This window comes from Gobio gobio, assembly GCF_949357685.1.
Source record: "Gobio gobio genome assembly, chromosome: 18".
NCBI lineage: Eukaryota > Metazoa > Chordata > Actinopteri > Cypriniformes > Gobionidae > Gobio > Gobio gobio.
The window spans coordinates 34688304-34709183 of record NC_137111.1 but is presented as its reverse complement, the minus strand read 5'-3'; the positions used below and the strand labels follow the sequence as shown (position 1 = coordinate 34709183).

General features: G+C 37.7%; 1 protein-coding gene and 1 long non-coding RNA gene across 2 annotated transcripts in view; both read left to right on the top strand.

Moving 5' to 3' along the window:
- LOC307142248 overlaps positions 1-20880 on the top strand; it is a 673051-nt gene that overhangs the window by 232424 nt on the left and 419747 nt on the right. The window lies entirely within an intron of this gene.
- Positions 1-20880, top strand: part of atrnl1a (attractin-like 1a) — a 351306-nt gene that overhangs the window by 54129 nt on the left and 276297 nt on the right. The window contains exons 8-10 of the mRNA XM_079843147.1: positions 4190-4445; positions 8361-8544; positions 14169-14323. Of these exons, the coding sequence (XP_079699273.1) occupies positions 4190-4445; positions 8361-8544; positions 14169-14323 (595 nt within the window). The remainder of the gene's footprint in view (positions 1-4189; positions 4446-8360; positions 8545-14168; positions 14324-20880) is intronic.

The following is a 20880-nucleotide window of genomic DNA, read 5'->3' as shown; positions in this document are numbered from 1 at the left end:
TTTAATCCTAAAAACGGAACTTTCAAAAAAAATGTTTTGTTGAAAAAAATGTATGCTGAAAACACATTCATGTGAATCACATTCTATCCAATGAGTTTTCCACTGCAGAATGTTTGTTTTCTCCACCAGAGCCTGTGATAATGTCTGCAGATTCATAAGAATGTTTATTCTGTTAATGGTTCTAAAGATTCGCTCACTGAGTCTGAATGAAATAAGTAGGAGCTTTCTCTCAGTCCACAGTGTAAAGTGGTTTCACTGGGCTATTTTTAAACCAGAATAAAATAGCAGTGAATATACCTGTGTAGGGTTCGACCGATACCGTTTTTTTTTTTTTTTCATGACCGATACGGGCTGCCGATTTTCTTGAGCCGATATTTGGAGCCGATACTGCTTTTGCCCCCTCAATTTACATCATAAAAATGACACAATGATCATGATGATAACAATGTTACAAGTCTCAATTTAAAAAAGGAACATTTATTGTACTAAAAAAAACTATATTTAACAAATAGTAAAAACAGGTAAGGTAGAACAAGTAAAAAAAGAGCTCCGTGCTGAAAATAAATTCCGAAAATGAATATTGAAGCATAATTAAAATTCTGAAAATAAATATTTAAGCATAAATAAAATAATTACACTATTGCACAGAGTAGCAACAAGCAAGCAGCATAATAAAGTGCACACTGACTGTACTATACTTAATTTTAAAAGTAACCAAATATTTACAACCTACTCATTTAATGCTTAGGTGCTCTCAACTGAACCTCTTATAGAGCAACACCAGCGGTAATTCAGGAAAAAATCTCCCAGTGCTCCACGGTGAAACTTCGGTCTTCCGACCTTTTACCATTGTGTCAATTTTCAATTGATTTTGATTAATATGCGCTAGGGAGAGAGAGCAAGACAGTTTGAAGACGGTGAGTGCACCTCCTCCGACCGTAGGCGCTCTCTGGTCGTTCTCAGCAACACATGCGACCACCTGTCAAGCGCAGCAGTCCGTTTCTACATCACTCACTGATCAAATAAGGCAAAAACGCAATATGTGTGGCGGCCAGTGTTGATTCTGTGGTGCATTGTTAGTCTATTATCTATGTGTGGGAAACACTGCCGAGACACACACACGTGTCCAAACCGCAGTCAGGTGGTCGCTGAATAAAACTCCCATAAATACCACAGAACAACGTCTGCATTACTTAATCCTATGACCAGTGTTCGTAACAGCTAACGTATGCATACGGATAGCCTTTAACTTTGCTATTTGCAGCTCCCTAAATACAATGGCAAGCAGTTTTAGAGACGAGGCATTCAGCATTTGCGTTTTCCATTTGGACGCACAAACTTGCTTAGCTATAGTTGCAAGCACATATAGAGCAACGCATTTCCACTTTCAAAGTGTATGGCAATATTTCAACTAAGTCAAACAGTTAAAAGATGCTTTGAAAGTTTAAAACTTATCGTTGTCTTGAAGAGAAGATTCCCCAGCTCTGCTTGTGGGGGGAGGGGCAGTGCATGAACTGCAGCATCTCCAGCAGGACGCCTGTCTGTAAATAATGCCGGAGAAAAAAATATCGGCGAACGCAGCAGCCTTGTATCCTTGTATGCCTATACACGTAAAACAATATATGACCGGCCGATATATCGGTCGAACACTATACCTGTGCGTTTGCAGCAGTTTAATGGACACCAAGACTTTTTCATCACGCATATAAACATAAACTTTCACTCTCATTCACAATGCACTTTATGTTTTAAATTAACTGCCTTCATTGTGGCAACAGGTCCCTGGCAAATGGACAAATTATAATGATTGTTCTGTCCATAATACACATGACTGTATTTCACTAGGCTGTCATCTGGAAGATATCTTTATTTGTCGTATAACTGCTGAATGCACTTTAATGATAGGAAAGCAGTAGCAGGCCAGTGAATGTGCATTTACAGAGGATTAGAAAGTGAACGTGTGTGTGTGTGTGCATGCATGTGAGTTCAGTCTGCATAATGAGATGGCCATTTGCTTATGGTTTCATGAATCATAAACTACTAGTGTCGCGGAGCTGGAGTGTTACGGATACGTGGTGTTGCCATAGACAATAAATTAATTAATTTGGTAAATAAATATAAACAACATTTATTTATACATCACACAACTATTTACAACACAACAGAGGTTGGCTTTGCTTGAGTTGTTGCTCTGGATTTTGTTGCTTTTAAGAAAAAAAAATTTTTTTTTGCCTGTTTAGGTTCGTCACCTTCTCCATTGCATTTTTACATTTTTACCATTAAAGTTACTACACGCAAATCCGTGTTTTTTTTGTTGTTGTTGTTGTTTTTTTGGGGGGGGGAATATATTTCAGGGCTCAATGCTAAGGATTTTTTTTTTGTTCTTTTTTTTTCAGAATTTTCACTGACCCCACCACAAAAAACCCACAAATAAAATAAAATAGGCCTAGTATTGTTTTTGAGTCATATAAGCTTAATAAATAAGGTTATGACTCTAAAAACTAATATCCTAACTCATATATTTTTTTTAGATTGTTAAAGACCATCAGTAATAAAATAAGAACAAATAATCAAATTATGAGCAAATGCAAAAATAAATACAGCAGAACAAACATATACAAATGAAATAAACATATTTTCATGTAGGTCTAAACTAGATTGTCAGGTACAAAAATAGTAATCAAATGTAAAATATCACTGCATAGTCTGCATAAAAGTATATGCCACTGCATATAAATACAGATTAACCCTTATTAAAAGTTATTCAGTCAAGAGCAGTGAGTGATTTTTTTTTTGTTGTCTTTTGTTATCTCAATATTTATATAGCCAATGACGATATTTTCCGGCTTTCCATGTGTGTTCACTGTTATACGGTAGGGGGCGCTGTAGCGCATTTCCTGCACGAGAACAGAATCTCCTGATCAAAACAGCCGAAGAAGAAGGAACGCGCGCTATCATAAGCAGATGCATTATGTAAAATAACGCGATCATCACCATTAAACAGCATATAAATCACAACTGCCTAATGTTATTGAATGAAATGTCAACCCAGGACGAGTTCTAGGACTGTCAAGCTTTGGGCTGTTGATGGACTCAATCTACAACATCTGTGTTTTGTTCATCGTTCGGACGTAACGTTATGCTGCCTTCACGTGCTCTCGGAATTATCGTAAATACGAGTTTCCTAGGTAAACATTGCACATGAACGCCCTCACATTTTGAAACTTGAATGCAATGCGCTCGTAATCACGACTTCAGAAGTCGGAATCATCAAATTTCCGATAGCACGTGAAGGCAGCATAAGTCTTTTACAAAAACGTGATTTTTTTTTCAGCTTTATGCTCAAAATGTTGCTTTTTCATGAAACTTGCAACATTCAAGTGTTGATTAAAAAAATAATATATGAAGCTGGAATAAAACAGTGAGTCTGTTCTTTCTTTTGATATATTGCATGTTTAGATATTCTGTGGACCATTAAAACTTGTGAAAATGACCATAAATGCTGGCGGTGACTGGCAAATTTCATGTTTACGTTCATTTAAAAGACCTAACCGACTATGTTTACGATGATACTAAACAAGACAGTCATTTTGATATAATTTTGTGTGAATATTCGCGCGCTGTGAGACGCGTGGCCGTGCGTGTGTGTGTTGTGTTGCTGCCCTTCGTGAGTATGAAACTGAGAGACACACTTTCTCGTCTATGAGCGCTTGAATATTTAAATTGCCAAGGCTTAAAAATGCGCAAATGATCAGTTTCCGTGAAGATGCAGCTCTGGGAGTGTCTTTCACGCTGGCACTGGACCATCGGGCAATTCTTATTGTCGACCGTAATGACAAATATTTTTTGTCATTCATTCAGGGGGGGCGGGGGGTCGTTTTGGGAGGGCGGGGCGCCCCCCCAAAACAATGGTAGGGGAAACACTGAGTTTTCAGTAGTTGTATACTCAAGTCCGAGTCATGTTTTTGTTGGTTAAAGAGATGCAGCAGTGTTACTAGGCTTGTGTCTGTTCTCCATGGAGTCATTCTTAGATGCAGTGTATTGATTGGCTGTTTACACAGGAGAATATGTGCTCCTGTGATGCTGGGAAATTGGTGCCCAACTTTTGCTTAGCCTGAGGTGATGTAATGCCTCAAATGCTTGCACAGGATCTCAAAATGTCCTTATTTCTCTTCTCTTCTTTTTGCAGGATGATATCTTCATGTTTGGTGGGAAGCTGGAGGCAGGCTCCGGGAACATAACAGATGAACTGTGGCTGTTTGATACACGTAGCCGTTCCTGGTCCCTCAAGACAGCCAGTCCTGGGCTGCAGGCCCAACTCTTCGCCGTGGAGGGACATACTGCTCACATAGTGGACAATAGAAATGGAGAGCCCATCATGGTGGTGCTTTTTGGCTATTCACCAATTTATAGCTACCTCAGCCACGTCCAGGAGTACAACATTCGTAAGTGCCAATATGTACCTGTTATTGAGAAAGATATTCCTCACTTGAACTGATGGTGCAGTAAAGTCATGTCAGAAAGATTGTATTTACAAGTTGAATGAGTGAGAAACTTTGGATTTTATTTAAGCCCATAGTTTTCGAGGTGAATGAAAACCTAAAAACAAAAACACACCGATGCACATTCTTTATTCGTCAATTTATAGATTTAGAGTTAAAAAAAGTGTTGAATTTTATGCTATCTTCCCAGACTTGAATGCACCGTGAGTGTGTAGTTTCATGACGGTCTTAAGATTGTGTTGATGTCAATTTGACAAATGCAGACAGTTCCTCTGGCTTCCAGCAGATGGCAGTGTATTATAACGTTATTAGCACTTTAAGTGATTACATGGTGAGTGGACATGGACTCATTAAAGTGAAGGTTCTCTTCTTTCAGTGGTATTTTCTAGTCGACTCGCTCCACTCTCTTTCACAAACATACACCCACTCAAAAGTACACTCATGCTTTAGGTCATTAAGAAGTGGTGGTACCTGAACGGCACTGTCTGGGATTGAACAATGATTAATGTGTCTGAGCTCTGTTGAGACTCCACTTAAATCTTTCTTTCTTATGCTCTCGCTTTCCCCCACTTACTTTTTCTTCATTCGTACTCTCTAAATGAATAAATTAACTTATTAGAGCTGTTGAAAATGATGGCAATCACACCGCACTGCGCATCTGTGAACATAAAAAACTTGGCGAAATTAGAGTGATGAAATATTTGAAGAGAAGCTTTCCTAAACTTGAGATGGGTATAAATGCAGTGATGTAACAAGTCAGGATATCATTGAAAGACAGAACACTTAACCATGGTATCCTGTCTTTGTAACATTTAATCATGTGTAATTGATCACAGATGTTCTACCAGAGAAAACTAACCTCGATCTTGCATATAACTAGCATGTAAAATGAGGTTAGAAGTAGTTTGCAATGCAAATATATATATATATATATATATATATATATTTAACATTTTAGTATATTTAATATATTTTGTTTATTTCCCATTTTCTATAAAATGTAAATGTTACATGTTGTATTGCAAAAAAAAACCCCAAAACATTGCTGCATTGGCCGGGAATCGAACCCGGGCCTCCCGCGTGGCAGGCGAGAATTCTACCACTGAACCACCAATGCTCACATGACTCATTCTTGTGCTGACACGTGGTCTTTCATGACTGTTCCCACTCTGATTTTGACTGATTTCTTCTCTGATGTTTCTATATTCCCCCTACATAGTGTCTCTGTCCCTCACTAACTGAGTAATTTTAAAGGGGTGGTAAAACACGATTTCACTTTTCCAACTTTAGCTAGTGTGTAATGTTGCTGTTTAAGCATAAACAACATCTGCAAATTTACAACGTTAAAGTTTAAAGAAAAGGGAGATATTTGCTTTTAAAGAAATCAATTTCTAAGGACTACAGCAAACAGCCAGTAGGGACTACAGACATTCCTCCTGGGTTACTGACATCATCAGCCCCAATTTTTACATAAACCCCTCCTCCGAGAATATTAAATAAGGGGGGGCGAGGTCATTTTTTATTGCTGTGGGGAAGAGTTGTTGTGGTATAGTTAGTAGGCTGGACTCGCTGGAGTATTGTTGCACTCTTAAAAACAGAAGATTTAAAAACAGAAGCTGTTTACGCGCCACAACCTGTAAGTATGATTTATTTTTCGTCGATGTGTTTTCCTGTAATAGTTCGTATTGTTAATTGTACGTTGTAGCAAGGAAGTAAACAAATGACAACGCTGTTTGGTTTTTCAAACCAGTTTGTTAAATGCTCATTCATACTTAACGTTATCCGACAAATACCTAATGTTACAAACTTATTTTAAATCTCAACAGCGAACTTGGAATTAGTGTAAATTATTCTTTGATTAGAGCTTTTATGTATTGTTTATCTACATGCTTGTTTATCTACAGGCATGCTAAACATGGTTCTGTGTTTGATTTGGCTTCTATAGTAAATCCAATGTTTAGTGTTCGTTTTGGGTTAATAGTTCTTGCGACAGAAATTTGGCTATAATCGTTCTAAAGATACAAAAGTAACGGTGCCATTCAGTAGCGATCACTATAGATCCGCAGTCTTTACTCTTGAGGACTGAACAGGTTGAACAGGTTCTGCTCGATCATCTTCTCTAAAATTGTCTGGGTCCGGGCTCAAATTGGTATGGTTTTATTGATGCCATTGTTTCTAATTCTACCAAAGCACAGACTACCGGTAAAGGTAAGGGGCGTGACGTTTCCGAAAAACGTGCACTAGGTGGTTAGCGAATCACAACACACTGGGCCAGGTAACCAATCTGAGCCCATTGCGTATTTTTGAGGGACCGGCTTCATAGAACCCGGAAACCATCAGACTGTTTTTTACAAGGAGGGACAGAGCAGTGTAGAATAAAGGTAAAATATATGAAAAATAATGCAATTTATTAAAAACGAAGCATGAACACATGTTACAGTGCACCCCACAAACACAATCAATCCTTCGAAAGAATGTGTTTTACCACCCCTTTAATGGTCTTCCATGTAAGATCTTTGAACAGACCATCAAAATTCCAGGTTTCAAGCCCATGTGCATGTGAGCTCAAAAATCCAATCCAATCTATTTGTAAAGCACATAATAAACAACATAGTTGAGCACAGTGCTGTACAATGTAATGAAATAAAATAAAAAGTATTTCAGAAAATAACCCAAAATTTTGTAAAAACATCAACACACACCATTCAAGAAGAACTCAGATGGATAACTACAGCGACAGTACCTCAACACTCACACCTGATCAAAAGCTAATGTAAAACAATAGGTTTTTAAATGTTTTTTAAAATTCATTCAAAGATGATGATTGTCTCAAATACTCTGGTAAACTGCTCTATAGCCTCGGGGCAGCTTCCTCAAATGCGCGTTCACCTCTGGAATTTTGTTTCGATCGAGAAACATGTAGGAGATTTTGGGCATTACATTGTAATGATCTCTTTGACTCATGAACATGAATAAGATCAGCAAAGTTTAGAAGGGGCTGTACCATGCAAAGACTTAAAAACAAAGTTTAGGATCTTAAAATTAATTCAGGTACTGGTAACCAATGCAATGATCTTAGGACTTGGGAATTGCCATATTTCAAAGGACCTGTCAATCTAGCAGCTGCATTTTGGACCATCTTTAATTTGTTTGTGAAGAGTTTTGTTTGAGGACCATAATAAAGCGAATTGAGGCAATAATCATTCTTAGTTGAATAAAGCTAGCTTTGACAACTTTGCTTATTTGAGAATTAAATATTGTAGCATTTGAAATAATTTGAAAAAAATATTATTTCATTAATACTGCTTTTGGAAAATTTGCTATCTTAAAACTTTTCTGTACTACATCTGTACATTTTAAAAGGGTTTACTCTGCTTTTACGCTAATAACTAGATGATTTGAAGAAACATGTTTTTCTTTCTGCCTGATTCTTGCTTGTTCCTTTTTCATAAGTTTTTTTTTTTTAACTTTCTCATGCTACAGGGTAACATCATATTGTTTGTGTAAGTGTGATACTAGATTTACTGCCTTTCAAAAGATTTGGGTTTGTAATTATTTTATTCAGCAAGGACTTAAAAAAGGACAATTCAATTGATCAAAACAGTGACAGCACATATATTTATAGTATTACTAAATATTTCAATTACAAACAAATGCTTTTCTTTTGAACTTTATCAAAGAATCCTGCAATTTTTTCCCACAGTTTTCACATATTAAGCAACTCAAAGGTTTTTAACATTGTTAATAATATTATAAGAAATGTTTCATGAGCATGAATTCAGCATATAAGAATGATTTCTGAATTATAATGTGACATATGCACTGAGTTTCTGAGAGTAAAGTCTAACTCTTTGTCAGGCTCTAACTCCTGGTCAGTGGCAGAGACGAATGGGGCGCTGGTGCAGGGAGGATATGGCCACAGCAGCGTTTATGACAGCTCCTCACATTCCATATATGTCCATGGGGGATACAAAGCCCTCCCTGTCAACAAATATGGCCTAGTGGATCATTTATACCGCTATCAGGTTCACACGCACACCTGGTGAGTATCCACACTTTGTACGTTATACTCTTTAACTATGAAAGTGTGTGTGGCATGCATGTGTATCATTGTGTGACTGTGACTAACCATTTCAGCCTCTCCGCCCTCTCAAAAAACCCCAAAACAAATACTTTTCATCCACACACAAATCAGACTCTTAGCACACATGTGAGCAGGAATCACATCTTCTCTAAGCCGGTGAGTGTGCTGACCAAGACTTCCTGACGTGTGAAATATGACAGTATTTACAAATAAGCTGTTAGTGACACTATAAATGATGCCAGGTTGCTGTTGCCAGGCTGAGTTCTTTGGAGGTTTAGTCCAAGAGGAATGAATCCAACATGCCAGACCTTTCACAGGCGTTTTTACACATCTTTATGTAATAACCCTGCTTAAAAAAATTTTTTTTTAAAGGGGTAGAAAAATAAAAAAAATGTTTATCATGTTGTTCCAAACTTGTTGGAGTTGTAGCAAACAAAATAAGATATTTAGAAATATGTTGGAAACAAAAACGTTTTGGTTAATTACAAAGAAAAAATTAATATTTTCTTTTATGTTCCATAGATAAAAATACATTTATACAGGTTTGGAATGACATCGTGAGTAAATGATGACGATTTTAATTTTTGGATGAACTGTCCCTTTAAGCCACTAGTTTGATGGTTTTATCTGGTCAGGCTGGTCTATTGGCTGTTTTTAGAGGGGGAGAACAACTAAAGACCAGCTTGGCCAGGCTGGGAGACCATCTTAAACTGGCGATTTTAATTTTTGGATGAACTGTCCCTTTAAGCCACTAGTTTGATGGTTTTATCTGGTCTGCCAACCTGGTCAGGGTGGTCTATTGGCTGGTTTTAGAGGGGGAGAACAACTAAAGACCAGCTGGACCATACCGGGAGACCAGTTTAATCCATCTAAGATCATCGAATTGCCATTTAAACCAGCTATGTTTTAGCTTAGCACCAGCTTAGGCTGGTTTAAGAGTTTTTTTCAGCAAGGAAGTGTCTAATGTGTGCACCACTAGTGGCACCAAATAGAATATATATTTTTTTAATATTATTTTTTTAACAATGACAAGTTTACTTTTCCCAGTCTTCCATTGCTAAGACAAACGGGTAGTCCCACTCGAAACTTAACAATGTAACATCTGATCCTGTCTGGTTGCTCATACAGATGGATTGTATCCTTTTGATGCTACTGAAATTACACTCTTTAACTAAAAACCTAACTTGGAAATGTTATGACAATTGTTTTTTTATCATCGCATTGGCCTACAATTGAACTCAGAGGTACCACCAATGCTTTTATGAATGCTATGGAACGCTTCTTGGAGCACAAAGTAGCGGTAGAAGTTAATTTGAGGTTTCTTTCTCGTATTCGTTCCTTTTCACACTCAAAGACGGTTCACTTAAAAGTTGTCGGCTGCACAAAGAAGGGCTTTGTATGCGTTTCTCCTAGAATGTCACCGTCTTCTATGCTTGCAGATGGAAGAAATTAAAAAACAAGACACATGCCCAGTTTTTTTTCTTTGCCTTTATATTTACTGTCTCTTTGCTTGGCCTAACGGTGAAACCCGTCTCTAAAAGCTCTCTTACCCTTAAATGCGAGGATCTCTCGCTCATGCACACACTGCGCGTTCCTCACTCTCTGGCTTTTGATTGGCAAAGCAAGTGAAGGGAGCTGCACAATGTATCAAACAACGCTTCGCTTACAAGGCTTAGGGTGTTTGACGGAGTGTAGGGAGGAGTGCTGAATGGATGCAGAGTGACACAGAGTGCATATCCTCACAAACACAATCACAATAATGTTGAAGCAGAGATAACAGATGGGATGCAAAGCAAAAGGGAGAATTGGTGAAAAAATGTAGGAACCCATAGTGCCTTTTAAGGTTAGAAATTTAGTGAAGAATTTTAAAAGAATTTTAAATTAGAAAAGTCAGTTTCCAGGGTTGCAAAGTTTCCAGAAAAATCCTGGAAATTTTCAGAATTCTAGTTGTGAAGGTAAGTTGAAAATTTGTTGAAAAACCCCCCACCCCCCAAAATAAGGAAAAATATCTCAAATGTGCTTAGAGCTTAGATCGGGCTCAAAAAAATCAAGCACAACCTTACCCAAGCCCGTGCACGTTGTGTCCGAGCCCGGCCGGCCTGACACATTAACTGTAATTATGAGCCCGGGCCCAATTTAAACCCGTTCATTTTTTAATATATGGGCGTTCTGTGGTACTTGTTGTAGCCATTATATTTTGTTTCATATTTATGTTTAAATATTATAATTTTATTTTTACATTTCATCTGATTATGAAAAGTACAACGATGCGAGTGGGTCAGAAATTATTTTGGTGGTTATATTTTGTGTAATATTAAGTTTTGTTTTGCAGAAAGCCTTTCTTTAAAGTGAATTTCGTTTTGTATAATTTGTATCTTAATTTTAATCAAGGTTTCGTCAGCCAATTGCTTGGATTTAATAAATAAGAATCAAATAGACTATAGCAGACTATAATCGTGACTTGAAGGTGCTGGGACGATCACTTTCATTGCACATGAACTGGAGCGTGTCTCATAAATAAACCAAAACTCAGCAAGCTACTTGCCTCACAGACATGAGAAATATGTGTATAGAAAGCTTGAAATGTCTTTTAAACGACTCACTATCCACGCCCCTGGCACGAGCTCACCGCGCCCTCAGAAATGTTTTCCCCGATCACATGATGAGAACGGCTTCACTCCAGTACGAACTGTCATGTTACATGAAGTAGAAACATTATGAATGAAACTTACTTGACACTTGCTTTAACATTGGAATGAAGAAAATGTGGTTAAATAATGCAGTTGTCAGTACACGTCAGGCTTTTCTTGCGATATTATTGCCGCCCGACACCTGTACAGATAAGTTTCATACATGAGACGCACTTTCAAACCCTGACACGCAAGTGGTTGCCGCGGTAATGAACAACAATACCGCAACGTGGTGGCATATATAGTCTTTTATTTGAGGAAATCTGTTTATAGTAGGCTATTAGGTCTGAACTTATTGTTCCTGCGCTGCTTATTGATTCAGTTAATTTTAATGAAAATACATCGTATGTATATCAGATATCTGATCTATTTTTAGTGGCATTTAGTATAAGGATTTGACTGTTCATAGATTAGGTCGGTTCTCTTGCGCTGCTGCTTCACTAGCGTCGTCTGCATCGGGAGTTAACGCAGTTTGAGCCAGCGTCTCGCATTGATAAGGCTCTGGGTCTGTGTTTACAGACAAATCACCCTCCTCCACTTCAGGTGAAGGTGGGGGAGAATGACCGCTCTGTTGTAAAGCTACTGGCGTCATTCCAGTCATTCTCCATCTTTGCGATTCGCGAGTCAGACAGCTGTCAATCAATCCGTCACTGCGGGTCTCAGGTGCACACCCTCTGCTTAGTCCCCCCCTCGGTTCATCCCCTCTGTCTCCGCTAGGCTCTGCCCACTTTTCCAGCATTTTTAAAAAATTGCCAGTGGGTGGAGTTAAGCTCTGAGCTGGGGTTTAGTTACCCTTTAATTTTATGAAGCGACGAGAATACTTTTTTTTTAACGCAAAAAACAAACAAAAATAACGACTTTATTCAACAATTTCTTCTTGTCTGTGCCAGTCTCCTACGCCAGTGTTTCCCCTGCCATTATATTAGGGGGGTGCCCCCCCAATGCCCCCCCCCCCCCGCTCCCCCTTGAAGGTCAAGTTAATTTAATTTAATTTTCTTTTCTCTATAGCGCCAGATCACAACAGAATTCATTTAAGGTTACCTTTCCTATAGAACAGGTCTATATATTGTTCTTTTATTAAACAAACTAAATAGCCCTTATGTTATTTATTTTATTTACATGACAGCATGCCATTTCTGTCTCTACATGGTCGCGTGTTTACAATTCTCCTCTGCTCTCTGTATCATGCACAGCGGAGTTCCGCCCCGATGCGCGCGCGCGCACACACACACGCACACACACACACAGACACGTGCACGCGCACACAGGTGAGCACACTCCCACCAGCGGACAGAGAGCTTGCGTTGGAAAATATGTTGCGTCAACCACCTGAAAAGCTTTAAAAGTTTTTTAAACACTCCAGGGTGGTGAAGATGGCAACACTTGCTCTCATGGCTCTAGACTAAACAACTATTCAGTGTTTTCAACCACATAAGGTTTATTTTACATTTAAATTCACAAATACTAGCAAAACAATACATTTATAGTTTGCAAAATACATAGTGATGTCTATGGAAGCAGCAATAACAATCCATTGACGATGTTCATATTAGATACACGTTGTGTAAGTAACTATAAAGTTTACTCTATTCTTCTCCCACTTTACCGGCCACTTACTTTCATATATTTCAGGAGAAGTGGATGAATTGACTTGTTGTAAATCTGATATATCCAAATATCTGAACTGCAGCACAAACTAACATGGCGACGCCCATCACGCATTAAAGATCAACTAACATGATCATTATATTATTCAAAACACGTAAGTGAACAAAACACATTCACTTGCATGTATTTGAGAATCGGAATATCAGGTAGTTGATGACATAGCCAGTCATGGAAATATTACTTAAATAAAATAATAACACCCATGACAATAATACTTATGTTATATACTGTATGTTATGTGTGATAATATTTTAGTATTTTTTTCTTTTAAATTTATGCTTGTTGTAAGCAATGTTCAGATTAAAATGTTTTGCAAGCTTTTAGTCAGATCAATCTTTACATCAATAAAAACAAGGGTGCGACAAAATTGTAAGTTGGTGCGACCAACTGAGTGACCCCCCCCCCCCAAAAAAAGCTATAAACCTAGGGGAAACTGTACGCTGTTGGCGTAGTGTAAACTGTACAGAACTTCTGAGTTGTACGGCTCACCATTGGCTAGCTCCTGCGCCAGAGTTACATCGCATTTGTTGTGGTGCTCACGTTAAGAGCGTCCGCCACTGGTAAGCCGGTGTTCTGACGTAGCGCTTCGAAAACGCTGCACTGTATTTACTACGTCAACAGCGTAGGAGACTGTCACAGAAAAGAAGAGATTGTTGAATAAAGTCTTTATTTTGGGTTTTTTTTGCACAGAAAAAAGTATTCTTGTCGCTTCATAAAATTAAGGTTGAACCACTGTAGGCACATAGACTATTTTAACAATGTCTTTCTTACCTTTCTTGGCCTTGAAAGTGGTAATTAAATTGCTGTATACAGATTTCATAAAAAATATCTTCGTTTGTGTTCTGAAGATGAACAAAGGTCTTATGGGTTTGGAACAAAATGAGGGTGAGTAATTAATGACAGAATAAAATTTTTTGGGTGAACTTACCCTTTAAGTCTTATGAGACATAACTCAATGTAAATACTGACGGGTTCTTTGTGTGTTGCAATACAAGTTTTTTGAGTTTGTGATTGTGTGCACTAGTGCGCTTATGCATACATGTGTGTGTTTCTGTGAGTGGGTAGATGTCTCTGTTGTGCCATATTACTGATGGCGTCCGTCTGCGTATCTGACCTAGCCTGTGGAGAGTGACCTTCAGACCAACTGTTCCATCCCATAAGCTAAACACTCATGCACATGCTGCATTACAATAGCCAATGAGATGTGTGTTTGCCTCTCCCCAGGTTTATTCTGAAGGAAAGCAGCCTGGCAAGATACCTCCACTCCGCTGTGCTGATCAGTGGAGTTCTGCTCGTGTTCGGGGGAAACACTCATAATGACACCTCGCTCAGTAACGGAGCCAAATGCTTCTCCTCTGACTTCCTCTCCTATGACATAGGTATGGGCCACCTGTGATCTCCCTTCTCTTATTGCACTACTACGTCCTTAAAGGTGAAGTGTGGAATTGCAAAAATAATGATTCTTGTCAAATTCCCATATGAGATCTTCGGAAAAATAATAATAGTGCCTTTGTTTGAACCTTTTTCACTTGACATTTAAGGAAGCTTTATAACATATGTTGCCAGCATACTTTGGATTCATTAACCATATACATTATGATTTATGACTCATGAGTATGCATGGATCCAGTGACGTATTGTGAGATACAGAATCATTGCGCACTCAGCGGTACAGTTACTGTAAATTGTTTAGTTCAAGCTGCTGCAGTGTAATATTACTGACAGTTCATTACAGAAAGCTGATAAGCCAGTGGAGATCAACTGGAATGCACAGTTGAGGCATAATGGAATTTCCCAGAATATTGCCGACATATGCAAGCGAGACTCATACAGGATGCAATGACTGCATGTGTGGTGTCTGTAATCAAATCTTTGGTGGTACCCTTTTGGAAGACCTCCCAGTGCAGAACCTTTAAATAGTCTACACACCACCTCGTCAATGCTCTCAATTTTCACTTTTTGAAAGTAAGCGTCTGTGGCTCTGTTCCAAAACCTAGGGAACTCTATGTAGGCAGCATTTTAAGGCATCATATGGTCAAGATTCAAAACCTGTTCGAATGGTATAACTCAGTTGCCATCTAAGATTCCTTCATTGGTCAAATTCTAAAGTCATTCCCAGAATGCACTGTGCTGATCAGGAAAAAAAATGACATGAAGGTGCAAAGGTGCACAATAGGGTTGCACGATATATAGTTTTAGCATCGAAATCACGATGTGAGCATGTGCGATGTAGTATAGGATTGTAGTTGATCCGTGATCTGTACAGGCCAGCTGCCCCCAGTTCAGAACGCATGTAATTTGCAGATTAATAGCAAAGTTTAACCATCATAGAGTGACAGTTTATCGTTTGCATTAGGGCTGGGACGGTATGGATTTTTTCTTACCGTGGTTGAAAAGCAAGAAATTCCCGCGGTTCAGCGGTAAACCGCTTTAAAGGGCTCCTGCTCGACTTTCGCGCACAGCCGCACACGCACACACCAGCGCAGGCAATTGAACATAATAAGGAACATGTTTATTTTACATTTATTTTTTCACGTTTAGAACAGGAACAATTAGAACAGAAATGGAATGATATCTGAAAAAAAAGTGCTGGCAAAACGAAATCTAGACTAGACCATGGTTTACATCCCAGCCTTCATATTTTGCTGAGAGAGCAGATCAGATCCCGACTGACAGATCTGAAGATGGAACAGCATAAACAAAGACAAACAAACACATTTTTATTTATCGGTATTGATCAGTAGGCTAATATATATTTATTTGTTTATTTATTTATTTCCAATATTTTTAATTTCAGATTACAGTCGTCGTCATCAAACAATCATTTAAACTATAATGACTTTCGCGCACACCCGCCCATATAATATAATATATTATTTATATTTATAGTATTTATATTTTTATATGACATATTTTTAAATATTCAGGCTATTAATTTACATTTACAATTTACATCTTGTGTGCGCTTTTGTCTCAGTGGTTAATGAAGAATAACGAAGGCTCAAGGCTATTTAATTTAACAAAGTGTAGTCACTCGCTGCTCACACTACCTTGATTGTATATTATGCTACTTTTATTATTTATATTTATTTTTTATATTTTATAACATTTACATATATTATTTTACGTATCTCGTGTGGTGTGCGCTTTTGTCTCAGTGGTTCAAGGCTATTTAACGAATACTTTTTAGGCTAATGATTGTACATACATACATACATACATACATACATACATACATACATACATATATATATATATATATATATATATATATATATATATATATATATATATATAGGCCTATATATGTTATTTATATTACATAAATAATTATATAGGCTATATATATATATAATCATTTATATTTGTTATTTAAATTACATAAATAATTTTTACATATTATATTATTATATTAGGCATATTTTACATATTTATATTAATTTATATATAGGCTATATGCCTCTCGTGTGCGCTTTTGTCTGAGTGGTGAAATTTAACGAAGGCTATTTAATTTAACAAAGTGTCGCTGCTCACACTAGCCTACCGTGATTGTATATTACTTATTATATATATTTATATTATATATTTTTACATATTCATATTAATTTATATATCTCGTGTGCGCTTTTGTCTCAGTGGTTCAAATATTTAACGAAGGCTATTTAATTTAACAAAGTGTCGCACACTACTGTGCTTGTAAGCCTGCCAGACGGATATCTTTTTCGATAGCCTTTTAATGAAATTGGAATTTCAGAATCACATAGCCAACTTATATTGAATTGCCTACAATAGATTATTTATTGATTATATTGAATGAAATTTCGCAGGCACAGCTTATTTGTAGTCAATCTTTCCCAAACAGAGTTGGAAGAGAGTTAAAACTTACCAGTACTAAGGCAGGTCCAGCTCAGTTTGTTCTTTCTGAAGCCGTGTTTTTTTTTTTTTTCGCCAGCTATGGGAGAAATCGGTCACCAGCGGTCGACGCAAACCCATGGCCCAGGCGGTGCGTTCTTCTTCTGCTTTCATGACTTCTATCTCCCTATCCGCTATTGTCGGCTGCGCAACCATGTGAGAGAATTGTGTTAAGCACGTGCAATTAAAACGTGCACGTCCTGCTTATGCGCCTGTATTTTATGCTTTAGTAAAATGAAATGCAAATTATAGGCTAAAAGACATTACACAGGTACAAATGGAATGTTATAATGGAACATTGCGCTCCCCAACTCGCGAAAGGTCGGATTTGCTCCATCTTTTGATTAAGTTTTGTTTAGAAAACCTTGAATCCATATAAGACACACGTCATTAGACACAATCCATGTCATTAGAATCAATGAATCCATGGAATTAGACACAACATGCACACGTGCAGGCCAATGTTTTTTTTTTTTTTGCGGTGATGGCGGTGACAATCTCAGACCCGCGGTAGGCGTCACGTGACCGCGGTATGGCGGTAATGCGGTAACCGGCCCAGCCCTAGTTTGCATGTGTTTTTAAGTCCTTTCAGTTTAAATATGTAAGATGACTGGTACTTGCACACTGTTTTGTGTGTGCTTACACAGAATTGAATTCCCTTCTCTGCCTTATTTATTTGTGTTTGAACAGACATGTGCACGCAAAATGAATTCAAAGTGCCCGTCTCGACGAGTTTCCTCGTAAATGCGTGTCATTACCGGTATTGGATACGCGCGTTCATCTTAAAGCGACAGCAACCCAATATACCCCGCAGCTGTTTGTGTCACCAAAGTTAATCAAACAACACGAGAGAAAGAGAAAATCACTTTTGTAGCTAAATATAAACTGTATTAATTATATGAATCATATTTAAAGATTATACAGTAAAGGCAGTGTTATTTTACATTTGATTATTCAATGTCTGTACCTTAATACAGTTAATTTACCTGAAAAACATAAAGCACTGCTTTATTTCATCTGTATTTATGTTCTATTGTATTTATATATGCTTTTAATTTCTTTATTATTTTCTATGCCGATGCACTACCCTTACCCCAATCATCCTAGAATGATTAATTCTTTACAAAAAGAGCTATTCAAATCATCAGTTGAAATTGTTTTCATATCGCAATATAAATTGCAGAAAAACTAAATATCATAATATCAGCTTTTTTCCAATATCGTGCAGCCCTTGTGTACAAAGCGAACAAAATTTCAAGGATGTCCAAAAAAATGCAACACTTTTTTTGAAACCTAAATGGCAACCTAGACTCATTGAAAAAAAAAAAAAAAACGTGCCTCTACTTCCCAATAAAAGAGTTCAAAGTCTTGTAGAAGCAAACTGAAAGGACATGGTTACTTCAGCAAATGTGGTTTTGTCTCGTGTTTGCTTTTGTTACAAAATCGGTTAGGTTTAGGGTCAGGTTAGTGTGGGTGGTACATTAATTTCAAACGCGATAGAGCTTTGAACTTTTAGTGCCACGTTTCTTTTTCGATCATTTTTGAAAACATTGCCAGACTCACATTCCTCTGTTTCAGATAAAACTGAACATGCTTAGCACCACTCACTGGACATTTTACTGTGAAAGTGTTGCGAAATGTGAAAGAAGCATCGTAAAATGATTTTGCAGAAATGTCACACTACTCTTTTACAATGAGCCTGGGTTGCTAAATGATAAACAAAAAAGTGGTGACACTACATAAAAATATGCATGTGGCGACCATTGCAATTATGCAAGACCACTACTACACAAGTGACATGCCTACATCTACTTGTAATTAATTTACTACAGAAATGTATTGATAAAGTTTAGTATAATTATAAAGGGAATATAATTTTTTTTTTCATAGTGTTTGTGCTGGCTATGTATTTTTATGCTTTACTAATCTTTTTATTAGAGTATTACATTGTTAGCCAAACTCAGCTAAAATCAATGGTAAGTCAAGTGTCCAGTGTGCTATTTGAGTTGCTGCCTTTGTAGAGAGTTGCAAAACTGTTACTTGTAATGTTATTTTTCAGTTAGTATATTGCCTTAAGCTCAAAGTTTACTTCAGTTGTGACGTGAATGTTTGGTGTATGTGTACTGCGGAACTTTCAGGGTATACTCCATCTGAACACCGCACAGACATTGGACAAAGATGATACTTTCCAGTGTGGATCTGACCAACTATTAAAAATGTCTTCGTACTCTTTTAACTTTTAACTTTATCTCTGCCAGCTTTTTTTTGGTATCATATTCACAAAACTTTCATGGTCCACAGAACATAGAATTAAATTTTTTGTATGAATATGTAAACACTCAATATATCAAAAGTAGAAACAGAGAAAAAACATTTTATTCTAGCTTCATTCATTGAATGTAGGTAAGTTTAATGGACTTAATGGACTTTGTCCAGAACGGATTCAGAATGATGATCAAAACATAGATGGAATTGATTTGAGTCCGTCAATATCCCCAAAGCTTGCACAGTCGTGTACCTCTTTGTGGGCTTGATATTTCATTCGGTAACATTAGTTTTGATTTATATGCTGTTGAATGTTTGATGATCACATTAGCTTAATGGTGAGTAAGCAATCTTCTATCCGCACCTTCTGGTTTACGCAGATAATCTTCTTTCCTTGTTTTTGGATCTGGAGATGCCGTATTCTTTTAGAAGATGTGTAACAGCTGTGTAAAAGTGAAAACATGGAAAGCCAGATAAACTCAATGACGGAAAAGTGTTGTGTTATAATTGACTGAAAATCTTGTCAGTGGCGGGGAAAAGAGTTAAATTAGACTCTTAACCCCCTCACACAAGCGCTTGTCATCACAGATGCATGTTGTCAGTGCCATCTCCAGTAGTTTGATGTTATTTTTGTTCTGTCTCTTCTTTTCAGTGTTACCACCTTGTTGAGCTACTAATTAGCGCAAAAAATGAGCAAGGCACATATGTGAGCTGAGCGTAAAATCAGGCTGTGCAAGTACTGTGTTGACACACAAACCAAAGTATACTTTGAGCTTTAGAAGGCTGCTGCCCATATAGGCTGCATACAGCACAGCAAGGCGGCTCGCTAGGTTTTGGAACAGAGCTTGTGAGTGTGTGTTGCTCCAGTCATGCAGATCATTTGTAAATCTGTAAGCACACACGCAGATGAGGGGCTGTTAACGTAGGTTTACAGATATCCTCAGTATGACCTTTCTTAAGGCAAGACCTCTGTGATGGATTGCTTCTGAAACCTTTGACCTCTGTGGTATAATGTCTGACCATAGGCATCTGTCTGAGGGTATCTGGTGGTACACATTCATTTCTTCATTCACTGAGTGGTGCTGTGTCACAGAGCTTTTAAAAACATACGGAATGTCTTTTGCTTATAGGCGTTGCAAGTTCACAAAACTTTCTTCTGCAGAGTCAGGCACTATAAACTTTGACAATACTTTAAATAATAATTTGTAATGGGTTGATGAAGAGAACAAAGAGTGTGTATTGTGTTACATTGCACTTATCTTGAAATATTAAACACCAATTAACATACACAACTTATTTCAGGCATTCCTTGCAAGCCAACAATGAATTTTACGACTGTTGTTTGATGTTCTCTATGGCTTACATTGTCCCAGTGGAGAACGGTGCACACACTATAGGTTTACTATGGCCTTTGGCTAATGTGGGTTTTTGAATGGGAGACTTTTATGAGGAATATCAGGGAATGATTTAGAGTATTCCTATCAGTGCTGACAGTAATATTTAGCCATCATTAAATCCTCATAAAAAGCAGTCGAATGCCAGCGGGCCAGATGGTGTCTGTTATTTTATGAATCTTTTACAGTACCTTAGACAAGGAGGTTGTGGAGCCAAGGGAGGGTGAGAGAAAGGATGAGAGGAAGTGAGAGATTGTGCTCATTCTTAGCGAATTCCTCCCACAGTGTTTTCTACAGTAGACTGGGAACTATGACTTCTACCTGGTGCCTACACTATGCAGTGTTTTGCAGCTCAAGCAAAAGCA